At 59.3% G+C, this 24,375-nt stretch overlaps 1 protein-coding gene across 1 annotated transcript; it reads right to left on the minus strand.

Moving 5' to 3' along the window:
- Positions 1-469: 469 nt before the first annotated feature.
- ANKRD24 (ankyrin repeat domain 24) lies at positions 470-21,602 on the minus strand. Its single transcript, XM_044999058.1, has 20 exons — positions 21,471-21,602; positions 19,011-19,141; positions 18,493-18,581; positions 16,293-16,357; positions 13,725-13,782; positions 13,338-13,408; positions 12,176-12,282; positions 11,437-11,624; positions 10,430-10,681; positions 9,672-9,702; positions 9,115-9,325; positions 8,917-9,024; positions 8,472-8,516; positions 8,027-8,125; positions 7,711-7,783; positions 6,705-6,826; positions 4,119-5,666; positions 3,165-3,320; positions 2,550-2,615; positions 470-985 (listed from the first exon to the last, which is right to left on the minus strand). The coding sequence occupies exons 1-20, from the start codon at positions 21,534-21,536 to the stop codon at positions 908-910; spliced, it is 3,564 nt and encodes a 1,187-aa protein (XP_044854993.1). The 5' UTR covers positions 21,537-21,602; the 3' UTR covers positions 470-907.
- Positions 21,603-24,375: the final 2,773 nt, after the last annotated feature.

Here is a 24,375-nt window from a genome sequence, read left to right on the forward strand (position 1 = left end):
GGGGGGGGTCTCTGCAGGGCTGATGTGCGTTGGTAGTTAGTGACGTGGGAAGGCTACGCAGGAGGCCAGGACTGGAATAACAGGTGGGGTGGGAGCTGGAATGGAATAGCCCCCAACTGCAGCCCTAGGCTCCCCCCACACCCAGCTCTGCCAGCGCCCCTCACTCCTGACCCGGAGCCCCCCACCCCGCTTTTCCAATGGTCAGCTGCAGCTGTAACACCGTCAGTGCACCCCCGCCCCCGTGGAGGTCCGGACAGGCCCCCATGTCAGGAGGGGCTCCAGCCTGGAATGGCAGGTGTGGCAAGGCAGGAGGGGGGCAGCAGTGGGGACATTCAGCCCAACATCTGCCCCCCGTCACCCTGGCACCAGCTCCCGCATGTACGACCCCCCCCCCCCCGCACATGTCCCTTCCCCGCGCAGGAAAGCCAGCGAGCCTCTGCTGAGTGAGTATAAAGAGTTTATTGCTGTGGATGCTCTGCTGAGAGCCGCAGGCAGGAGCCGGTGAGTTACCGCAGCCTCTCCCCTTCCCTGCTGCCTTCTGCCCACGGAGCGAGGCGGGGCCCCTCGCCCAGCGGCATCACCCAGTCAGGAGCCCGCCTCCCCCGTCCCTGCCGAGGCGAAAGCACCGGTGGAAAGGGCAGTGACCTGCCAGGAGGCACCTTCCAGCCGCCCGCCCACAGGCACCTCCCAGCACAGGCTGCCCAGGAACAGGGAGCAAAGGTGCCGCCCCAGTGGTCACCCAACACACGTGTGCCTGGATTTTTGGTGAGGAAGCGTGTGCCCGGGGCCTCGCCCCGCTGCTTGACGCTGGAGGCCAGCCGGTTCTGCGTGCGAGTCCGCTCCGCTCCCCTGTGGGGAAGACTCCCCTGCTCGGAACAAGGAACCGGGCTCCCTCGCCCCAGGGCGCTCATCTGCCTTGCTCCTGCAGCCGCTGCATCATCAGGATCTGGTACAAGAGTCTCTGCACATCTTCGTCCATGTGGCCCTGCAAAGGAGATGGAGGTGGGGAAATCACACCGGTCTCCCTGACAGCTGCCCTGACTCATCCTCGGCCAGCCCCACTGGCAGGACCGTGCTGACTCCAGAGGCAGCCATCTCAGCAGGCGCCCGGCAGCAGAGACGCTCTGGAGCTGAGCAGAGCCCAGAGCCCTGCATCTAAGCCATGGAGGCTGCTGTGCTCCCACCCACACTCTAGGCAGGAACACGTGGCCACTGCCGGGTGCTCAGTGAGATAATTCCTTCGTTCTGCTGGATATGGGCTCAGGATGCAAAGTTCAGCTCCAGATCCCAGCTGCCCCAGAGGCCAGGGGAGCCCAGAGCTGGGGGGCTGGTTCTGGCCCAGCGCTACATTTCGGGAGCTCAGATGGAGGAGAAAAAGGCTATTCCAGTGCTGGTTTCCCCGCTTTTCACATACACTGTCACAGACACACATGCCTTGGACCCGCTGCACGTCCCGGGCACGGAGACACAGACATCGCCACGTGTGCACCGCAAGTCTCGGACAAGCTGCACATCCCGAGCACGGAGCCGGGGCCATGTGTGCACCACATGCCTTAGACCCACTGCATGTCCCGGGCACGGAGACGCAGACGTCGCCACGTGTGCACCGCACGCCTTTGACACGCTGCACGTCCCGGGCACGGAGACGCAGACCTGGCCATGTGTGCACCGCACGCCTCGGACCCGCCGCACATCCCGGGCATGGAGACACAGACATCGCCACGTGTGCACCACACACCTTGGACACGCTGCACATCCTGGGCACGGAGACACAGACATCGCCACGTGTGCACCACACACCTCGGACACGCTGCACATCCTGGGCACGGAGACGGGGCCACGTGTGCACCACACGCCTTAGACCCGCTGCATGTCCCATGCACAGAGACGCAGACGTCGCCACGTGTGCACCGCACGCCTCGGACACGCACATCCCGGGCACGGAGACGCAGACGTCGCCACGTGTGCACCGCACGCCTTGGACCCGCTGCACGTCCCGGACATGGAGACACACCATGGCAAGGAGCATGCACTCGACATGCGCACACACAGAGGCATACACGTCTCACAGGCTCCTGCCTTCTGCACAAGTGTCCTTCCACCCAGCATGATCCACCAGCTCCTGTCCAATGTGTGCTGAGACCCTCCCCCCTTCCTCCAAACTCCTGCTCGACTCCGAGGGACAAGGACAGGATTCCCCACTCCCGAGGAGCAGGGACAGAAATCGGGGGAGACCGGGATGTCATTTTTGTAGGTCCAAACAGGCCTAGTAACCACTATCTGAAATGCTCGGAATTCACACAATCACCCACTACACACCCATTTATACTGACACACCCATGTGCAAACAGCCCCCCACTCCCACTGACACACATGTGAAAACACACCCACTTATACTGACACACACATGTGCAACCCCCCCCCCCACACACACTGATTGAGACACACAGACAGACACACGGCCGGATACACACACAATAGCGAACACACATGCCCAATCACTGTGAGATACGGCGCCCCCAGCCCAGCCCTGCCCCCCGCGCACTGACCTGAATGGCGCAGAGCAGGTGGCTCCGGTAGAGCGAGACGACCTTGCGGTGGTGGGTCTCCATCTCCTGGAACCAAGGCGAGAGGGGGAGGGGTCATACTACAGTCCCAGTGGGACCGGGCCACTCTCCGCTCACGACCCCTCTGACCAGCTGGGGGAATCGGATCCTGCTCTGGCTCTCACACCGGACCCAGCCGAGGGGAACCAGGGTCACTCCCCTTCTGAGATGCAGCTAAAGCAACTCCCTCCGTGCCGTATAAAGCTGCGGCTGTTTTAGCGCAGGGGGACGGAAGGGCAGAAGGCACCAGGCCAAGACACACTGGCCCAGATCCTTAATGGTATTTAGGAGCCTAACTCCCATGGGAGTTAGGCGCCTATTATACCTTTGTGGCGCTGGGCCCCTGGATCAGCATGGTCCATGCAGACCTCGGAACCAGCGACTCTGCTGCTTCCACCTGCCCAGACGGTGCCCCCAGGTCCCGAGCTGCGTGGCAGTTTCCGGACGCAGCCGAGGTCAGCACTTAGCCCCTGCCGTCCCCGAGCCCTAACACCGCAACGCCCAGGGACCCGCTCTGCTCCTCCCCTCTCCCAGGTCCAGCTGGTCCCGGATACCCACGGCCAGCTGCTGTTCCAAGGCCTTTATCGTGCCCTGCAGCTTCGCCACCTCCTGGGGGTTCTGCTGCTTCTGCGGGGCGCCCTCCGGGCCGGAGAGCTCCGACAGGCTGTTCAAGGCCTCCTTCAGCTTGAAGACTTCCTTGGACAGCTCGGTGATCTGCAAAGGCGAAGGGATCGGCCGGTCACGAAGGGCTGGCTGAGTTCGCCGGGGCGGGTTCGAGTCTAGGGCAAAGTCTCGCATGATTACAGGACCCGCAGCACAAGGGATTCCAAAGCCCAGCTCCCCAGCATCACCCTCCCGGCCAGCCCGCCGCAGAGCCAGAGCTGCTCGTTAACCCTTCGGTTGCTGCTGCTTCCTCCTGTGGGAGCACCCGCATTCCACTGGGGCATCGGCCCTTTGGGCAGCAGAAGGGCGTGATCTGCTCTGGGTGGCGGCTAAACAGCTAAAGAGCCAGCGGCGCAAACGTCCGTTGCTGGCCAGCCAGCTCCTGTCCCTACTAGGGGGGAGGTGGGTTGGTCTCTTTTGCCACAAATGGTGACACACGATTTGGGTTTTTTTGGAGGTTTTTCGCTCGGCGACCAAAGATTGCGAAGAAAAATTCTGTCTCGTTTCCCTGGGGGAACCTCCCCCTCTCACTTTCTCGCCCTTGTGCCTAGCAGTGCCAGGCAGCGACGTTCCCCCCTTCGAAACAAACGTGCATTCGGAGAACGCTGCATGGCCCCAGACCCACCTCTCACCCCCCTCATGTGGCTCTATCGCGGGCAGGGAGCTGGGATCCCCAGACCCAAATTTCACCCCTCTCATGTGGCTCTATCTCGGGCTGGGCTCTGGGGTTGCCAGACCCAAATTTCACCCCTATCCCATGGCTCTCTCGTGGGCAGGGCTATGGGGTCCCCAGTCCCACATCGAACCTGGCTCTAGTGTGGGTGGGGTGATGGGGAAGCCCAGACCCACCTTCCTGTCCTTCTCCTTGACCAGCTTGGCCGAGTCCTCGATGTGGCCGTGCAGCTCCTGGATCCGGCCCGACTCGGCCCGCAGGCTCTGCAGCTGCTTCTCGGCGGCGGCCAGCTGGGCCTCGGCCGCGTGCTTCTCGCTCTTCATGAAGAGGGCCTCGCGCTGCACCTGGAACACCTCCGTGCAGGTCTTCTCGTGCTTGCGCTCCAGGTCGCTCAGCTTCAGGCTCAGCGCGCTCGCCTCCGCCTGCAGGTTGCACCGCAGCTGCTCGTGCTCCTCCCTGGGGACCGTGCCCTCCCGCGTGCTCGCCAGCTCGCCCTGCAGCCGCGAGGCCTCCTGGGCTTTGGCGGCCAGCTCTTGCTCCAGCTGCTGGGCTCTGGACTTCAGCTCCCGGAGGCTGCCCTCCAGGGCTTCCTTAGCTCGGGCGTGCTCAGCCGGCGGGACCCACTCCCTCCTGTACCGCTCCGCCGCCTGCTGCAGCTCCCTCGCCTCCCGCTGGGCGGCGCTGTGCCTCTCCTCCAGCTCCAGCAGCTTCTTGTTGGACTCGGCCAACAACCCGCCCAGCGCCCCCGCCGTCTCCTCCTGCTCCTGCCTGGAGATGCTCTCGGAAGCCAGCTGCTCCTTCAGGGCGTTCAGCTCCTCCTCCTTCTTGTCCTGATCCTCTCGGAGCTGGGCCTGCACCTCCTCGTACTGCCCCCTCAGCTCCTCCAGCTGCTCGTGGAGCTGCCGGTTCTCCTCCTCCAGCCTCTGGCTCTCCGAGAGGTGGCCCATCGCTCGCTGCAGCTCCCCAGCTCCCTCCTCCACGCTCCTCCTCAGCTGCTCCGCTTCTGCCTCCGCTTGGCGGCACCTCTCCAGCAGCTCGGCCTTCTCCGCGGCGGCTTCGCCCAAGGACACGCTGAGGGCCGCCCTCGTCTCCTCGGCCGAGCAGCCTCGACTGGCTGCTTCTTCCTGGGCGTCCAGGCGCCCCTCCAGGTCTTTCACCCTCTGGTCTCTCTCCAGCAGGGCCTCCTGGGCTTTCTGCAGAGCTGCCCTCACCGTCTCCAGCTCACTCCCGGAGCTCTCAGCCGCCTCCTGCTCCTCCACAGACAGGATGCCCAGCTGGATCTGCTCCCGCAGGAGCTGCACCTCGGCCACAGCCGCCTCGTGCTTCTCCTGCGTCTCAGCCAGCATTCTGGTCAGCTCTTCCACAGCCGCATCTCCAGCCCCTCCTCCCCTGCTGCTTCCTTCTGCCGGCAACCCGGCCTGGCCCGGCTCCCGGCCTTCCCCCTCGGGCTCAGCTGGGGTGTTGCTCCTCTGCAGCGCCTCCTCTAAGGTCTGGATCTGCGCCTCATATTCAGCCTTCGGTTGCTTGTAAGCCTCCACCGGGACCAGCTCGCAGGAGGGACCGTGGGGCCCACTGCCTTCCAGAGCCTGCAGGGCAGCCTGGGCCTCGGCGTGCTGCTCCCTGAGCTGGTCGAACTCCGACTTGAGGGAGTTGTAGAGGGCAATGGGGACGAAGTCTTCGGCCGGGCCCACGTCACTCTCGTCTTTCTCGTAATTCTCCAGGATCTGCAAAGGGTGAGGGGCATAAAACCATGAGACTTGCTCACTGGGACCCTGAGCCCCGACTACGCAGGGGTATTACAGCAGCACAACACAGCGGTGCCTGCCGTACGCAGCAGCTCGGCTCCCCTGGCCCAGGGCTCCTGTACCCTGAGAGGCTTCCTAGGGCCTGATCTCTTCTTCCATCAATTACACCAGTCCAGTTACCCCGATTTACACCAGCGTGGGAGGAGAATCAGGCCCTGCAGTTTAACTGCACAGAGGGCTATGATACAGCGACAGAGTTAGACAGCAGGGCCTTGGAGTACAAGGCAAAGAAGAACAGATTAGGCTGCGAACGGTAGGAGTTGGCAAAGGGAAGCCACCCAGAAAGCCTGCTCCAGAGGCCAGGAGCTGCGTGGGAGAAGGCTCTTGCACAGTGACATTACAAAGGTCGGGGGCAGATGGGAGAGCAGAGCAGAGGCTGGAACACGACTTCAGAAGGCGCCCCCAGCAAATCCGAGCCGGGCCCTACAGTGAAGCAGGGAGCCTGCAGGGCCATTTGAAGGGGGTAGCAGGGGCAGCTGCCCAGTTTGATGTCTCTGCACACACAGTAAGGCGGGTGGCGGCGTCCTGCACCTGCCTGAGTCTGCAGAGCCCATGGAGAAGGGAAGCGCCATCGTGCCGTCAGGGAACCAGAGGTCTGGAGGGCTCCCACCGAGCTGGAGCAGGGGCAGCGGCGCAGAGGTGGCAGCAGGAACGCGTGCAGGCAAAGGGAACGGGGAGGAGAACTCAGTACGAAGGGCTCTGCCAAGGTTACAGACAGAGACGGGGGAGACCGAGGTCTTTGCCGCGTGCTAGGCTGAGAAACCTGCCATCCACGTCTGTCACAAGGCAGCAGCCGCTGGCTCACCCAGCCCCCAGGCCCCCCCGTTGGGTCCCAGCCCTGAACCGGCACACTAAGGAGATGCTGGCCCTAGGAGGGGGACCAGAGAGGGCCTCCGGGGGATGCTAGCAGGGGAAAGCCGAAGCATGCAGCTGGCTGAAGGGGGGATGAGCCGGTACCTGTATCTTCTCCAGCAGCTCCTGGTTTTGCATAGTGAGCGACTGCACCTCGCCCTGCAGCGTGGCCAGCAGCTCCTCCGTGGACAGGCTCAGGGTCTTCTTGGACAGCAGCAGCTCCGCCCCTGAAAGAGCAGCAGAACCCCCGGCCCCCACCAAGACCCATCACTAACGAAGCCTGGTCCTTGACCTGAACAGCCCCACCCCCACCCTGGGAGCTGCCCCCGCCACCACCTGCTTCCTGCAAAACCTTCCCAGGCGTTTTCCAGCACGAGCCCAATCCTGCCAGGCGCCAAGGGCCCTCCTCTCCCATGGGAGCCGCTCACGGACTGGGCGGTGCGCTGGTGGAGAGGCCTGCCACGTGCTTGGCGAATACAGCCCCGTCTTTCAGTCCAGGCAGCAGGAGCTCGTGCTTAAAGGTTCGCAGAGCCCAGGGTCAGTCCCCGTGTGATGAACTGGGGGGGTTTCTTGGTTTTTCCATGTTTTCCAGTGGGTTGCATGCAGAGGAGGGTGGGACTCGGGTGTTACTGGTTTAACGAGGGGAGGGGAGAGGGAGTTTGTTGGTACAGAGGACCGGAGAGGGAACTTGGGACCCCAGCCGATGGCCTGGAGGATGGAGACCCCAGCAACTGGTGACCTGGAGACCCAGCTGAGAGTCGCTCCGGTCTAGAGAACAGGGGGCATCATCCCCTTCGGGGGTGAGGAGGCCCGGGGGGTCCAGAGCGAGGGGACTCCCTGAGGGGGCCCACGGCAGAGACAGACGTGCTGAGGCTCAGAGAGGTGCGGCTCCAGGAGGTGGAGGGGCCTGACCCCGAGAGAGAGTGGACTCCCGCAAAGGGCTGTCCCTCTGGAAGGGGGACCCCCCCATGGACCGCACGGGGCCACGAGTGGGCATGATCTGTGAGTCCGTGACACCCCGCTCTGCAGGGCACGCTCAGCCCCTCGCAGGGCCGCGCCCTCGGTGCAGAGCCGCAGCAGCACCTGACGGGCCCGGGACGCGACGACCAACCTGGGAATTCCAGCAGGTCCCCCTCTTCGTCCTGCAGCGTGTCGATGTCGTAGCTGGTGTTCTCCTTCTCGTTCTGGGGCACAGACAGGCAGGGAGTCAGGGACCCTCCCCGAGATCACAGCTCCCCCCATCCCCTGCGCTCTCCCACGGCGCCCGTCACTGAGCTAGGCAGCAGCTGTTGCTAACCAGGACAGCGCCAAGGCAAGGCTGCCCTGTCCCTACCGCAGCTGAGCCAGCCTCAGGGAAAGTCCCACAATTCACTGGGCTCCTGCAGGACTCGGTAAGACCCAGCGCTCCGTGTCCCCTGCTCTCCTACCTCCAGCAAGGACAGGCGGCTCCGGAGCACTTCAACCTCCTTCCCCAAATGCTCCTTTTCCCCCTCACTGTCTGCCAGCTGCTGCTGGAGCTCCTTTATCTGGATCAGAGAATTAGACACATCATTAGATCCGGACACTCGCGCCGATTCCCGTCCGTATCTTCCGAACTAGATGGGGTGGATCTTTAACAAGGCCTTAGAGCCAGACCAGAGCCCAGCGAGGATCCATCTAGTCTAGTATCCTGTTCCAGTGGTGGCAGATCCCAGATGCTTTGGAGGACAGATATCCCTAACCTGGCACTGGCATCCCAACATTTCCTCCTGACCCCCAGCTGATGACCAGTTTATGCCCTGAAGCATCTGCATGAAGCCATTTTCCCTTCCCATCTCAGAGACCATTCGGAGCGCTCGAGTCCAGTCTCCGGAGACATAACACCTGGCCTACCTGCTTCTCCATGGAGCGTAGGGAGTCCTCCTCCAACTCCAGCCGCTAGTGGGAACACAAAGAGAGTCCAAGATGATTAACTCGCTGTGCAGCCTGGTCCTCCCCATGGTCATGCGTCAGCAGGTCTGATCGTGGGCTCAGAGCCGCAGAATGGGCATCCGCCGAAGTGGGGATTTACCCACGAAAGCTCATGCTCCAATACGTCTGTTAGTCTATAAGGTGCCACAGGACGCTTTGCTGCTTTTACAGAATGGGCAGCCAGGCTCTTCCAGGCATGAGATGTCCCCTCTCAATTACCTCCCCACCCACCTTGCCGGTGCAAGACGCTCTGGCACTAGCCAAAGTGATGCCACAGGCAGCTCCCTTCCTTCCCATCCTCCTTCCACCAACCCGCCCAGAAACCTGGCTCCCCCCGGCTTGCAGGGTGGGGGTATCACATCAGTACCTCCTGCTTCTGCTTCTCCTGCTGCTGCTCCAAACCCTTGATCTTCTGCAGGAACCGAGCCCGTTCCTGCCTCAGCCGGACGATCTCCTCGTAGGCCTCCCTGTCCTCCTGTGGGGAATCCCAGAGGCGGGGCAGTCAGGGGAGAGCGGTGGGTACCCATCCCGCCCCATCCCGGTATCCCTGCCAGGGGATCCTCACCGTGTCGGCTGGGGCAGGGCGAGCCCTGGCAGGCTTGGTGGTGACTATCCGGCTGCTCCGCTCTGTGGAAGGGGAGCTGTGCTCCGGAGAGCGTGGGGTGTGCTTGAAAACAGTAACAGTCGTCACACAGAGAGAATGAGGAGTCGCCAGAACGGGTGGCTGGCTTAGCCAGTAAGCTCCCAGCTCTGTTCCCACAGAAGTCCCGTTATGCCTTCCACCGGAATGGCTTCACACACACGTGCAGGGATCGTTTCACCCGATACCCCGATGCAGCCACCTCTAGGGGGCAGCTGTTTCACACTGCACGTTGGTTATGGAAATAAAAGCCGGGTCTCGGACCCAACTGCAACCACGAGGGGGATTTCAGGGAGCGGGCTGGCCCTGCCAGCTGGAGTTTGGCCAGGACACTGGGACTGCCTCGTAACCAGAGCACTGCGCTGGGACTTGGGAGCCCTGTGTGCTGCGCCGATCTGCTGGGTGACCTTGGGTAAACCGTGCCTCAGTTTCCCCCCCGTAAAACAGGACGACAATACCGCTGCCCTCCTGTGGCGATCTACCCAGACAGCACTTCCAGCAGCATGGGGCCTCCTAAGGAGGCACAGAGTCAGAGAAGAGCAGCTCCTGCTGCCTCACCATCTCCCAGCCAGCCACTGACCAGGCCTGCCCCTGCTTAGCTTAAGTGACGTGGCAGGGTCACGACGCTCAGGGGCCGGGCAGCTGGAGCCAAAGAGGGGCCAATACAGGGCAGGGAAATCCAGAGGAGGGGCGGGGGCTGGACTTCTTGTTCTCCATCAGAACCCCGTCATGGACAACACACTGAGTGGTGGACCCAGCCCTTGCCTGCCGACACCACCCCCACCACCCCGTGAACAGCATTCGGGGAAACCCTCTTTGCAGACAAGCGACCGGACCAGGGCAAGAGAAATTAACTAGAACCGCCCCCCCCATGCCCAGCTGAGATCTACCCCTGGCCTGCCAGTGCCAATCTGCTGCTGGACCATGCCCATTTGTCAGAGCCAGGGGCGCCCGCCTCACGGGCTGCCAGTCTCTCTCAACTGCCAAGGGACACAAGTCGATCGTGCCTAGGAAAGACCTGGGGAAGAGCTCGCTGCGGCATTAGCAAGGTCCCACGGGCCTTAGGGCTGCACAGGGGAAGGATGGCACAACGATTAGGGCATTCGTCTAAGGCTTGGACGGCCCGGCTTCAATTCCCTTCTCTGCCACAGACTTCCTGGGTGACCCTGGGCAAGTCACCCCGGCCCAGATCCTCAAAGGTATGTTGGCGACTCAGTCCCACGGAAATCAACAATTTAACCTTGAGGGACCCGGGCCTCAGTCTCCCCATCTGTAAAACGGAGTCCATGGCACGGGGGCGTCGTGAGGATAAACGCGCTAAGGATTGTGAGGCGCCACGTGCAGCTGCCTGCTGGGGTGCGGGGAGGGGAGAGGGCGGCAGAGCCGGTGGCCCCCTCACCTGGCTGGAGGTGCCGGAGGGCGGCGGAGGGGCTTTCCTCTTTCTCGGGGTGCCGTTCCTCTCGCTGGGCAGAGGCTGGCTCGGCGACGCCGTCTGTGGAGACACCGACGGGAGAGGGCTCCAGGCTCTCCTAGCAAAACCCGACTTGCGGGGGGGGGCAGCAAGGGGCATCCCCAGGGGCTCCTAATCCCTCCCCGGCCCTGGAAAAGCCTCATGTTCCAGGAGGGCTTTCGCAGGGCCTCTGTTCTCCCGCGAGCCCGGAGAGCCCGTCCCCTGCCCAGGACGGCCTGGTTCTGTGGAAGCCCCTGAGCGGCTGGAACATGGGGCTCTCTGCTGGGCCAGGCTCCCTGCATCTTTACCTGCGATGTTCGCTCAGCCGACTCCTCTTCTGCGGGAGGCAGAGGGGAGGAAACAGAAACCAGCAGGAGGTTAGAGGGGCCGGGGCACTGGCCACCCATGGCCTGGCCCCCTCAGCTCGAGGGGGAGCAGACAGACAGACCCCGCCCTGGGGCTCCAGGCTGCCATGAGGCGGATGCAAACCTGGGACCCAACTCCCACCCCTCAGCAGACGCACACTCAGCCGCCCGTCACTCTCCAGCACCCCCATCTGGCCAGGCCAGGGAGAGGCACTTCCCATCCAGAGTTTGAGCGGCTGGGCCAGTAAAAGGAGGGGGTGCCCCAGAGACCCCCCACACCGGGGAAACACACATGCTCCCTGACCCCACCCAGCAGAGTCACCCCACCTGCGAAGCAGGGACGTTACCGCCTCCCCCTGGGCAGGGCTGAGACGCTGCCGCCCGGTGCGCTGAGGCCTCAGGAAGGACGGGGTTTGGCCGGGGGCACCTTACCGCTGGCCCAGGAGTGGCGCTGGGAGGCGTCCTGCAGGTAGTGCTGGATCAAGGCGTTCCCCGTGGCCAGGCCGTAGCGCGCTGCGTCCTGGCCCCTGGCGTCCACCATGCCGACCCGCGCCCCGGCATGGATGAGAACTTCCACCGTCTCCACGCTGCCGTTCTCGCAGGCCAGCATCAGGGCTGTTCTACAGCGGGGGTGGGGGGAGAGAGGTGGCCCCACTCACCCTCCGGAGCCAGCGGCACGAGGCGGGTGAACTGGATGGGGACCCTCATCTCTGCTGGGGCCAACTCTGCTCCTGGCCCCTCTCCGCCCCGAGGCCAGGACTGCCCAGGTTTGCAGTCAGGCTCGGGGCAGGCAGGATATTCCCCCGGCGACAGGCTGGGAGCGAGAACCCCGGCCAGACACTGCGCGGGGAAACCCCATCTCCAGGCGGGGAGCTCACCTGCACCATCACCCCGCCCGCGCGGGGCAAAGGCGGGATCTGCGCAGGCCGTTTAGGTTACGCCGCCTCGCAGATCCGCAGCCAGTGCCTGCCTGACTCATCCCGCCCCCCTCGCGTCAAGACGGAGCCAGGCCCTGAGGTTGCCAGCTGGAGACCTCTGGCCCCTGGTCGGATCCAAGCTCGCAGTCCTGCCCCAGGGTAGGACTCACTTCTCCGCCATGAGTCCCCCCACCCCCGCACTTTAACCCTCTCCTCTCCAGCCCCGCTTCCTTCCAGGGCCCTTCAGCGCTCACCTGCCCTGCTGGTCTCTGCGGTTCACAGCGGCCCCGCGATGCAGCAGGTACCGGCACAGCTCCGAGTGGCTCATCTTAGCGGCCAGGATCAGAGGGGTGGAGCCATCCTAAAGCAGGGGCATGGCGAAGGAAGGTCGCGGGGGGGGGGAAACAGGGGGAAATGATCAGCAGCGGGTAGCCTGGCTCTGATACAGCCGCCTTCGCTGTGTGGTACCCGCCTCCTGGGAGCGTCCTCCCATCTGTCCAGAGCCGGACCCCACTGCAGACGGACAATGAGCCCACACTGTCCCATCCCCAGGCAGGCGGTCAGGGATAGGCACCAACCCTTCCCTTAATCATAATGACCCCTGGCTCTTCTCTAGCGCTTTCCAGCAGGGGAACTCAAAGCATTTCACAGTCTTTAACCACCCCACCCGTGAGGCAGGACAAGGCTATTACCCCACTGTCCAGAGGGAGAGGCACAGGAAGGCTAAATGACTTGCCCAAGGTCACACGGGAGGTCTGTGGCAGAGCAGGGAACTGAGCCCAGGTCGCCCAACTCCTAGGCGAGTGCCCTAACCACTGGGCTGTCCCTCCTGAGGCGGGATGAGATATTATTTCTTAAGGTGGACACCATGTGCAAAGAAAACAAACTAAATAGAGATGTAAAACCCAGATGCAGCTAGTGAAAACCCAGCTCCACGAGCAGCATAAGCCACGACTGCAGGAGAAGTTCTCCCACCAACATAGCACTGTGCACATGAACACTTATGGCAGGAGAACTTATGTCACTCAGGGGGTGGAATATTCACACCCCTGAGTGACATAAATTTTGCTGAGGCCGTGTGTAGATATAGCCTTAGGTGCAAGATTCTTCTTCGCTTCATGTCCTTTAACACCAGGCATTATTCTGTCCATCTCAGGTACTTACACAGCAACATCCATTAGGAGCTGAAGGTAAAATAGGTATATCTGTTATTGCTGTGTTCTGTTTAGCTGCTGCTGTGTTCTACCCAAGAAGCGGCTGCATTTCAGTGGTGGGTGAGGTGATCGCTGCACATCTGGGTCTCTGCTACATTACACCACCTTTCCAATGGAGAGCAAGGGGCACCTAGGCTTGTGGTGACTCTCTGTGCAGCGGAAATCAAACAAAGCATAAATCTGATGGAAAGAACCACCTCACCTTGTCCTTGGTATTCAAGGAGGCCTTGAAATCGCAGAGAATCTCTGAGCATGAGATGCAGCCGCTGACAGCTAGAGAGGAAGAGAGGGACCGTGAACCCCTGGCTCACTGCCCCTGCCCCTTCCCCCATGCCAGGATCTGGCCCAGACTGGCAAATCCCAAGGTGCTACACTGGAGAGAGCATACTGGATCCACGTGGCCCATCACCATGGAATCTGGGCACATTCCCGGCCCTCACTCCCCTGTGCATTCACCCTTCTGCACAGCCACCTGCCTTTGAAATCCTCCCTATTGGTCAAGTTACTGGCAGGCGGCTTACCCAGCTGATTTGACACCCGCGTTTAAGATGTGTGGGGAGGGGAGGATGCCAGTGGGTCCTCTGCTGACCTGCATGGTGCAGCGCTGTCCGACCGTTGCTGTCGGCGCCATCAACCGGGCAAGATGCCTAATGGGCAGAGAAGATGGTGAGTGAAGAACAGGGGACAACCACCTTCCCAGTGGTGTGGGAGTTTAAAAAAAAAAAAAGAAGTGGGTAATTTGTCAGAGGGACCCATGGGTAGGTACTACTCTGTGTCAGCAATTCGTGTCCGGCCTGACATATTCACTACACCTAACACACCATTGTCATGATATACACCCAAAAGGTTGCCTGTAATAAGAACATAAGAATGGCCCTACAGCCATCTAGCCCAGTATCCTGTCTTCCGACAGTGGCCAATGCCCGATGCTTTGAGGGAGCGAACAGAACAGGGAATCATCAAGTGATCCATCCCCTGTCGCCCATTCCCAGGTTCTGGCAAACAATACATCAATGGAAAACTAGTAACTCGCCGATCATTACTATTCTTGTGTGATGTATGTACGGGGTGTGTACAAAGAGTTATAGGTACTAGACTATTGTGCTTAAAATGTGTCGGGCAAGCAACCCATCAGACCAGTCTACCTTAGATAAAGGAACGTGTATTTGCTTGTCTGACCAGCCTGGTTGCCAGGCAGAGACAATGAAGGTACGTTTCCATAACAGATAAACCAAGCCAGCAACCTAGCAAGTGGAGGAGACAGCTTCCAGGACAAAGACAAGGGGTCTGAACCTCAAATGATGAGCAGTCGACTCAGCGGTTTACATTAGTGTATTATAAAAGGTACGGTCTTTTATGAAAGCCTGTGACAGGAGACAGAACCTTGGTCTGGGCTTAGTTGTCAAAGAAAACATTGCAAAGGTTTCCTGGATTATAAAAAGAAAGGGGAGAGAACCCCGTAGTGGACCATCACTTGGGGGATTCGAGCGGGCAGAGCTCTTGAAATCACAGAAGGTCGAGTCCTTCAACCAAGAGGGCTGAAGTTTCTGGGAACTAAATTTAGGCGAGAAACCTACTTGGGCCAAGATTGTAACTTTCTCAAATCAAGTTTTCGTCTTAGAGGCATCTTTTTACTTCTGCTTTGTTTGTAAGCCGTTCTATCTTTATTCCTTACATTTGGGATCCCTCAAGCCTCTGACTTTTTGTTTAATAACCTTCTTTTATTTTTTCTACAAACCAATGCAGTGCTGTGATTGAAATCAGCGTGTTTGTCAAACCTCAATTAAATTAAGGAGCTGCTGTATATTGACTCTTCAGAGGGGCAACCAAGTTAATAATGTCTGTGTGTTCCAGGAGAGGGCTGGATGCTGTAGAGGCAGGCGGTTTTGGGGAAATTCAGGACTGGGGTCACTCTGCAAACAGTACCGGGGAGATGGAAGCTGGCCTGCTTGTCTGCTGGCCGTGAGCCACAACAGCACAGGATTCCAGGCACCCAGCGTTGCAGGGCACCCAAAACGTCACAGGTAAACTAACTTGAACTAAAAACCACATTCCCCACATGAGAAGCGCTGCTCTGCGGTGACACCTTCAGCAAATCCCTGGCTGCCTCAGCAAGGCACCGTCTGAAGTCACCCACAAAAGGAAGGGTAACTGGCCAGGATCAAGGCGCCTTTTCCATGCCGGTGCCCACCCTGTAATGCTAAGCAGCGGAGTTCTGCTGTGTCCAGTCACTCATTGCTGGGTTCAGAAGGGAAGGCAGAAGAGAAAGGCTGAGGGGTGGGATGTATTGACCTAAACTCTATCTTGCTGACCTATTCATGTAATAGCCTCTGGAGGAGACCAAACAGCTCAGGGGGTCATTCATGGACTGGACAGAGCTGGTCAGAAAATGGGATTTTCCCCAGGGAAAATTTTGATTTTTTTTCACCAAAAACTTGCACAGTGAAAGATTCTGGCTGAAAATTTTAAATGTCTCAAATGCTGCCATTGTGCCTCGTGGGAGTTGTAGTTTGGGTGCCCCATGCTCACATTCTCTTCTATAAGCAGGGCTGCCTGGTCGGACTACAACTCCCATGATGCACCAGTGTCTACCTTCTTGGCGAGGGGAGACAGGTCCATCATGGGAGTCCCCGGCCATAGTGCATCAAGGGAGACATAGTCTGGCCAAGGAGCTCAGCCTAGAGAGGAAAACAGGGACGTGGCAACTGAACTACAACTCCCATGAGGCACTGCGGCAGCATATCCCAATCAAAATATTTTGGTTTTTGAGGGATTCTGGTTTTTTACACACATAAAAAAACAAACCAAGTTTCTCCCTGGAAAGCAGACACTTTTCACAAAACACTTGGTCAACATCCCAATTTTCCATTGAAAAACAGTTTAGATGGCAAACGTTTGACCAGCCCTAGTATGGAGATTTCACACCTAGATGGCAATTCTAACCCTGCCTAGGTTGTTCCCTAGACTGAAAGGTCGCACGGACAATTTCCCTGCATGGCCAGGAGCTTCCGCAGCAGGTGAACCCTATGAGGGCTGCTATATTCCCCACAAGCTCCCTGTACCCTGATCTCCAGCCCTCGGTGCTTCAACACCAACAATGGACACATCCCTCCCTGTCAAACTCCAGGTTCCCACTGCTCCTGCTTGGCTGACGTACCTGCAGCAGTTTGCTCACGCACTGTGGGTGGCCGTGTTTCGCAGCCAGGTGGAGCGCATTGTACCCTGGAAAGAGAGAGACTGGCAGGTCAAGAGGTAATCATAATGATGGCAATACTTTATACGTGCACCCAGGGAGATTATAACAAATCGTCAGCATCAAACAATTTCTTCCCAACCCCCGGGTCCCACTTCGAGGCAGGTAATCGACATCCATGGATCACGTCACCCACCACCAAATTGCAGCCACCTCTGGGGCAGGACGCAACAGCTGGTTAATAGTTCACAGCAGTGCTACGGGGTGGCTTAAGAAATGGGGACTCCTCTAGCCAGTAAGAACCGCACCAGAAAAGCAGGGAGACAATACAATTTGCCAAGCTGGAATCTGACTAGGAATCCAGGGTTAACTCTCCTAGCGTGACGAAAAGCACCATGGAGTCAGATCTGGAATCATGTAAGTAGCCAGGAGCCAAACGGTAGGCAATCCAGAAGCAGAGCGCCCCCTAGCACCCTGCTGGGGCACCACTTTATTATCAGCTAGGAGAAAAAGACCACGGCTCACTGAATCACCAACATCCCTTTACTACAACACCTCAGTGGCCCATGTCAGTCTCCCATCCAAAGAGCAAACTGACCAGACCTTGCTTAGCTTGAGAGATGCAAAAGCAGGTTGCAGGAAGCTATTCCTATGGTGTAAATTTTAAAATATTGGGACCATTTTTATTTTAAAGCATGCAGAGGAGACGACCATACCCCTCCTAAGACCACAGTCGAACACTCTAGTACAGTGGTTCTCAAACTCTTTTTCCCGCGGACCACTTAAAAATTGCTGAGGGTCTCGGCGGACCCCTTAATGATCTCTCCAAATGTTGTTTGTACCATTAGCTAACTACTGGAAAGTGCTTTGGATAAAAGTGCTAGATATAAAAAAAATGTAATAATAATAAATATTTGTTTTTGTTCTACAAATAAAAGCACACAACTCATGTTTTAATATCAGTAGTCTTACCTTTCTAATGTGATGGATGTGCCCTCTCTCCTCCGCTGTGGCAGCCCCCAAGCTGGGGCTGGGAAGGAGGGGGGGTGTCTCTCCCTCTCTCCCCCACCACAGCAGCCCCCGAGCTGAGCCCGGGAAAGAGGGCCATCTCTCCTCGGCAGCCACAGCCCTGGAGCTGGGGAATGTCGCCTCTTTCTCTGGCCACCGCAGCCTTGCACGTCCCAAATTCCCCCCACCCCCTCTTCTCACCTCACTGCCCCCTCCCACCTACCCCTATTCCCCCCAAGGGCACCACCTCACCTTATCTCGCCATGCCTGCGCGGCTCCACTAATTAGGTGGGTGGCCCTTCATTCTCTTCTCAATTGGTCCTGCTAGTGAAGGCAGGGGGCTGGACTCGATGACCTTTCGAGGTCCCTTCCAGTTCTAGGAGACTGGTATTATCTCTTGTGTGCGGCTGCCCAGGCGCGCACCTTAGAGGTAACTATCCGTGGCCCACCTGAATGGAGCTCGCGGACCACTGGTGGTCCGGGGACCACCGTTTGAGACCCTCTGCTCTAGTATGTGGAAGCAGTCGGTGCCAGACATTCCTTTTACACACCCTACCAGCAATCAGCAAGCGCGTGATGATTCTTATCCGCCTGGGACATAGCCCGCTGCCCTAACCATCCCGGTTAGAACTGCGGCGAAATGCAGGGTCCCCACACGCAGCCAGGCTCTGACAGACACAAGATTTCTCATCGCCCCTTTCACCCGTGCTCAGCTCAAGCCTGCAGGGGTGTTTTTAAAGCAAGGACGCTGAGTGGCTTGGGCACCTTCTTTCCAGGGATCACCAAGCTGACTCAGCAGCTGAGCCAGAGATTACAGGGATTTGGAGAGATCCATCCCTTTTATCTCAGGGGAGGGCTGGCGAACGACCAAGATAACAATGAAGATTGGACTAAAGGATCCCAGAGGAGCCTGCCACCCCTCAGAAAGGGGAAGCTTGGCAGCACCACAGGAACGGGTTTGATCCTATAGCTGGGAAACACAGAAATTAAGACAGGGCAGAGATCCATAAGGTCCCATTTAACTCCCACCCCCCTTGGACAGTACAGGAGTGGTCCCAGCAGCACGTTTTCCACTGCTTTGTCCAGTTCGAAATGGCCCAAGTCAACGTCCTCACTGTCACGTCACGTCAGGGCGGAGTCAGGCCACGCTGCCTACCCAAGCTGTCTGTGGTCATGGCGTCGGCTCCATGAGCGAGCATCACTTCCAGGCAGTCCACATTCCCTCTCGTTGCAGCCAGGTGGAACCTGTGGCACAACCGGGGAGCTCCCATCACCGTTCATACTCCAGAGACCACTCCCGCCACCCCCTCTGCTTAAAAGGCCAGAGTCCGAGAAGTTTCCGTATATACAAAAAATCCTTTAAAAAAACCCCAACTCATGACTAATCTGTTCCCTTGCCAATCTCTTCCCCTCTGGTTTGTTTTTGTAGGGTTGCTGATCAATTCTTGGCCACACTCACTGGTTTGTTACCATAGGGCTGCTTGAGAAGGGGGTGGGGGTTGTGAGAAGCAAAGACTCAGAGAGTAGCCTTGGGGTTGCTCTCACATACGCCACAGCCCAGGCAGGCCCCATGCTATGGGGAGTACAATGGTGCCTTAAAGCTATCACCCCAAACCCAGAGATGGGGGGAACCGAGACTCTGGCCCAGTCTCTTCAGCAGGGAAAGTGACTCACGCGGATTTGCCCTCCGAGTCCAGTTTGGTGGGGACCAGGCCCTTGCGGAGAAGTAGAGACGTCACCTTCTCGGGGTCGTTGTAGTCCACGGCCTGTAGGAGTTTCTCATCATTCTTACCCCAGTCATGGCTCTGAAACTCAAACAGGGGAAAAATCAGGGACTTCAGAGCCCTATCACAGCTCACCAGAAGCAGAGGGGGGAAAAAGGATACATCCAACAAGTTGGGATGCTAGCCTGGGACCTAGGAGCTCCAGGTTCAATTCCCTGCTCTGCCACAGATTCCCTGTGTGACCTTGGGCAAGTCACTTAGGTCTGTTGATGACAGCTTTTGAAAAACGGTTTCCTTCTTTGACGCGGTGCTCACAAGCCAGTCCCTCCGCCTCTCTGTGGGTTTGCTACTCTTCTCTGAACTCCCTGCGGTTTGGCTGGCAACAAGGTTTGAGGTTCCCGCGTTGATCTCCGTGCCTGCCAGAGGCATTTTCTTTTCGTCTTGTAACCAGCTTTGCCTTTGACTTTTCTGTAAAACGCTGAGTTGCAAGCTGCCACTAACACCCAGGAACCAAGTGAGCTGAACTCCACTCAGAAAACTCATGGGAGAATTCGTGGGAATCTGTGGGAACACATCACTTTCCACCTCCCTCCCATGCCACCGGATTAAAGAACACCTCTCATGGGGTTCATCCCTCGCTTGTCTCCCTGCAACCAAGATGCAGCCACAGTTCCCCATTAAGGTCCTGATCCTGAAAAGAATAACGTACGTGCTTAGATTTGCACACCACAGTGCACGTGGCTAAGCATGGGCACAAACCTTTGCAGACTCGGGGTCTAATCACCATCACCCCATCGGGGCAGCAGGGTTCCACATTTGCTCTCCCCGGGTACTGAAGTGCTGGGGTGCAGGTTTAATTCAATGCCACCGAGCACTGGTGGAGGGAAAGCACTGACGCTCCTAATTAAATCAAGAGAGTGGCTGCCTATAAAGGACAATTCAGCTGCGGTAAAAATGGGAGTCACCTTTAGAGAGCGGATAATGTCATCGATTCCTGCAGGCTGGTTCCTAAACCGCTCCTAATCCCAGGGCCAATACAACCGCCAGCCACCTTTGATGGTCCAGCCCTCAGCACCCCAGGCCGCACTGACAACACCAAGCTGGATGGGTGCTGAGCCCTGCAATTCATCCTGAAATCAACAGAAGCTGCAGGCACCCAGCTCCTTCCTGGAGCACATCCCACTAGGAACAGCTGCCTTGTTCTTAAAGATCTCATTGACGGGAGCTCACGCTGGTGCCAGGAGCCTAGAGTAACCCATGGACAGGTAGCTAAGTAGGAGGCCTGGCATGGGGGTGAGGAGATTGATGGGTAGACTGGGATCGGGGGCAGGGGGTGCATGGAAAACCCGGGAGGGGGAGGGTGCGGTGTGTGCAGGGTCAGCCCAGGAAGGAGATGGGGAGAGAGGTGAACACGGTGCAGCTCAGGAAGAGGGAGGGGAGGGGGCACCACCTGGGGGGGGCTGGAGGGACATGCCCAGCTTAGGCAGCTAAAGGTGCAAGTGCCAGGGAGGGCAAGTGCACCCCAGAGCTGGGGGGACAGGGGCATATGCTCCTTGCAGAGGTAGGGCGTGGGGTCAAGGGGTGCATGTGCAGGCCACGGAGCTGGGGGGTGAGGGGTGCATGTGCAGGCTGGGGAGCTGGAGAAGAGGGGGTGCATGGGTGGCCTGGGGAGCAGGAGGTGCATGGGTGGCCTGGGGAGCCTGGGGGGGGGAAGCTGGGGGGCGAGAGGTGCATGGGGGGCAGGGAGTGCATGGGTGGTCTGGGAAGCTGGGGGCAAGGGGTGCATGGACAGCCCGGGGGGGCGCTGGGGGGCAGGGGGTGCATGGACACCCGGGGGGGGAGCTGGGGGGCAGGGGGTGCATGGACAGCCCAGGGGGGGCGCTGGGGGGCAGGGGGTGCATGCACAGCCCGGGGGGGGGGCGCTGGGGGGCAGGGGGTGCATGGACAGCCCGGGGGGGGCGCTGGGGGGCAGGGGGTGCATGCACAGCCCGGGGGGGGCGCTGGGGGGCAGGGGGTGCATGCACAGCCCGGGGGGGCGCTGGGGGGCAGGGGGTGCATGGGGAGCCCGGGGGGGGAGCTGGGGGGCAGGGGGTGCATGGACACCCGGGGGGGGAGCTGGGGGTCAGGGGGTGCATGCACAGCCCGGGGGGGGGCGCTGGGGGGCAGGGGGTGCATGGACAGCCCGGGGGGGGCGCTGGGGGGCAGGGGGTGCATGCACAGCCCGGGGGGGGCGCTGGGGGGCAGGGGGTGCATGCACAGCCCGGGGGGGCGCTGGGGGGCAGGGGGTGCATGCACAGCCCGGGGGGGGCGCTGGGGGGGCAGGGGGTGCATGGTAGTCCGGGAGTGCGGGGGAGCTGGGTCGGCCCCCGCGGGAGCAGGCGGCGGTCGGGGAAGGTCGGGCGGGACGTACCGCGAAGGAGGCGGCCGCGCAGAGGCAGATCTGCTTCATGGTGCCCAGCAGCGGGCGGGCCGCCATCCACCCGCCCGGCCCGCGGTGCCAGCCGAGCCCGCTGCCGGCTCCCGGCGCCGCCGCCCCTCTGAGCCGGGCGCCAGCGGCAGCTTCAGTCACAGCCGAGGATCCGCCTCCCTCCCTCGGCCGGCGCCTGCCCCCTGCCTGCGGAGAGAGCCGGGCAGAGCCCCCCATACCGAGCCCCCCCCCGGGGCCAGGGAACGGAGAACCCACCCACCCCTATCCGGGGAGCAGAGACTCTTTCCTCCTCTCCCCACCCCCACGGGGGGACCCCAGGCATCGGGGACCTCCCCCCCAAACCAGGGAAGCAGAGACACCCCCCAAGCCAGGGGATCAGGGACCCCAGGCAGGAAGCCCCCCCCCCTCATCAAAGCCAGGGAAGCAGAGACCCCCCTCCCCCAAGGATTCCCACCCCAAATCAAGAGGACAGTGACCCCAGGCCATAGGGACGCCCATCCCCAAATATTGTTTTACTAACATCGGCCTGTGACCCTGGTGGGGACACTGGGCTCCCCGTTTCCATGTGGCTCTGAATAAGGCAGTTTGGATCCAGCGTGATCAGAGTCATGGGGCCAGGAATCACGGGCTGAGGCTGGAAAAATCCCCCTAAATCATGTTGGGACCGGATGCGCTGGGACTTCCAGGACCCCGGTGAGCAAAGGGTCGGGCTCGGCTCGGCTTGGCCTTGCCCAGGGGAAGGACCGTCCATGAGTTGCTAGGAAGGAGTTGGGGGGAGAATGTCTGTGGGAAGGGAACTGTCCAGAGGCACAGGGCGCTCTGAGTGTTACCCTTTGAGGAGAGGCCCTGGCTGGCTACCTCTCGTTTCCTGCTGAGCCACCCCGCCAGTTAATAGGTTTATAGGGCAATGTGCTAAATTAACGCGATGTGATCACCGCGCCTGGCGCTGTGTGCGCTTGGGATCCATAGAGCTACAAAGGAGGTAAGTATTTTTATTCCCCTTACACAGACTGGGGAAACTGAGGCACAGAATTGCTAAGTGACTTTTCCGGAGGCAGAGAAGGAGTCAAGGAGAGGGCTGAGGCTAACATCCCAGGCACGTGCCTACTGCTTCCACTATGCTGCTCCGCTTGGAAACTTAAAAAAAAAAAATTAGTACCAACGCAAACCTATTTCTGTGGAATGTGGACACAGTATCCCGTTCCTCACATGAGAGCTCTGTGTCTGCTAGGTATGAAATCTGCAGCCCTGGCACCCAGACGGCAAGGTTAGAGCACTCTCCCTCTGCCTTCTAATTCGAGGTTGGGTTTTTGTTCCGAGCTCCATTTCTCTGCACATATGGGTGATCCGCCGACTGTCTCCTCCGGAGCTTCCAATCGGCTCAGCCGCTGCCTTCATCTTGCAGCTGGGAGCGGAAACGCCGTTTTATCCACACTGCGGGCACCAAAGCTAAGGCTGGAGCTCTGGAGTCCTCCTCTTTGTTGCTAAATAATTGAAGAGTGTCGGTTTTCTGTCGCCTAGGCTTAATTCCGCCCCAGTGGAAACCTGACGCGCTTGGTCCTGCGGAGCTGGAAACCTGAGTGAGAAACCGCTCCTATACCATTGCCCGGCGGCGACCCTGTTCTGTTGGACTGATCCGCCCAGCAGCAGCTGGAGAGCTCTCCGTGCCAGGTGGAGAGCAGACATAACTGCACGTCTGGCTGATGAGCGAGGGCGCGTTGGTATCCCCAGGCACCAGGATCTGTCCATGCGGAGTCGGCTGTAGAATTGGGGCCTAAAATTCCACCTCGGCTCCCCACGCTCCCTCTCCTTTACTCTGCCTCGTTTTTCTTTTCTCCGCCCTTTACTTCTGTCCCTTCCTTTCTCTGGAACCATTCTGTTTCCACTTGGAATTTGATCCATTGCACAGAAGCAGCCGCTTCTGACAGCTGAATCACTGACTCGGCGATTGCACCCTGTGGCACTGCGATATTACAGAGAATGGCCCTGTGTCAGGGAAAGCCAGTCTATATGCTGCGCTCCACAGAGAGTGGGAAGAAACAGCTTCCTCAGGCCACTGGCATGAAGCCCAGTGAATCAAATCCTGCTCACTCTCCTCCCAGAAGTGATGAGAATACTTCACACTTAGAGCATTTTGCATCCATTGCTCTCAGAACACTTGGCAAAGGTGAGGGAGCAGTAGTATCCCCATTTTACAGATGGGGAAGCTGAGGCATAGAGGGGCAGTGACTTGCCCAAGGTCAAACAGTGAGTCAGGGAGCTAATTGGGAACAGAGCTCGGTGCCCCTGGCTCCCAGCCTGGTGTCCTGTCTGCTGTAGTCTTAGTGACTTCCATGGAAGCACGGTTGGGCTGACTGACTTCAATGGGGTTACTAGCTGTCCCAGGTTGGCAGCTTTCGCCCGAAGTGTCCCACCCTCTTTGCAGCTGTTAACCCTTTCCCAGCAGGATCAAGGGGGTTCTACTGGCTCACTGAGTCAAGGAGGAGGGAGTGGATCTTTCAAGAGAGGACCTAGAGAGTGGGCTGAGCACTCTGGAGGGAGGAACACTAGGACCAGCCAAGCCTGGGCAAAAGGCACAATCTGAGCTTTGTGGTGCTGTTGTTAGTGTTTTGCTAATAAAGCCAAATCTCGGGGAGCAGGTTGGTACCTTTGCAGAGCAGACTGGGAAAGAAACTTGCTCACATGACATATGCAAAGGCCACAAACAAGCCTTGTTAGTTGTCTGCCTTTCTCTCTTTCCCGTCACTCTCCGGTCACCGGAGTATCGGCACTGAAGCTGTGCGGCAGTGCTGCTGCAGCATTTCAAGTGAAGACCAGGAGACTCACCACTGTCCAGAGAAGCCCAGCTACCCCTGGGCAACCCCACTGCACTCAGCGGAGTGCAGAG

The sequence above is a fragment of the Mauremys mutica genome, chromosome 24 (genome assembly GCF_020497125.1).
Source record: "Mauremys mutica isolate MM-2020 ecotype Southern chromosome 24, ASM2049712v1, whole genome shotgun sequence".
NCBI lineage: Eukaryota > Metazoa > Chordata > Testudines > Geoemydidae > Mauremys > Mauremys mutica.

Bases quoted from the DNA above. Each gene is read 5' to 3' on its own strand.
- ANKRD24 (XM_044999058.1), bottom strand. From the start codon at position 21,536: ATGGCGGCCCGCCCGCTGCTGGGCACCATGAAGCAGATCTGCCTCTGC. The intron at 7,784-8,026 runs GTAGGAGAGCAG...TCTGTGCCCCAG, and splicing joins GCCGCCTGTCCTTGCTGGAG to AACGAGAAGGAGAACACCAG. The intron at 5,667-6,704 runs GTACCGGCTCAT...CACCCTTTGCAG, and splicing joins AGCTGCTGGAGAAGATACAG to ATCCTGGAGAATTACGAGAA.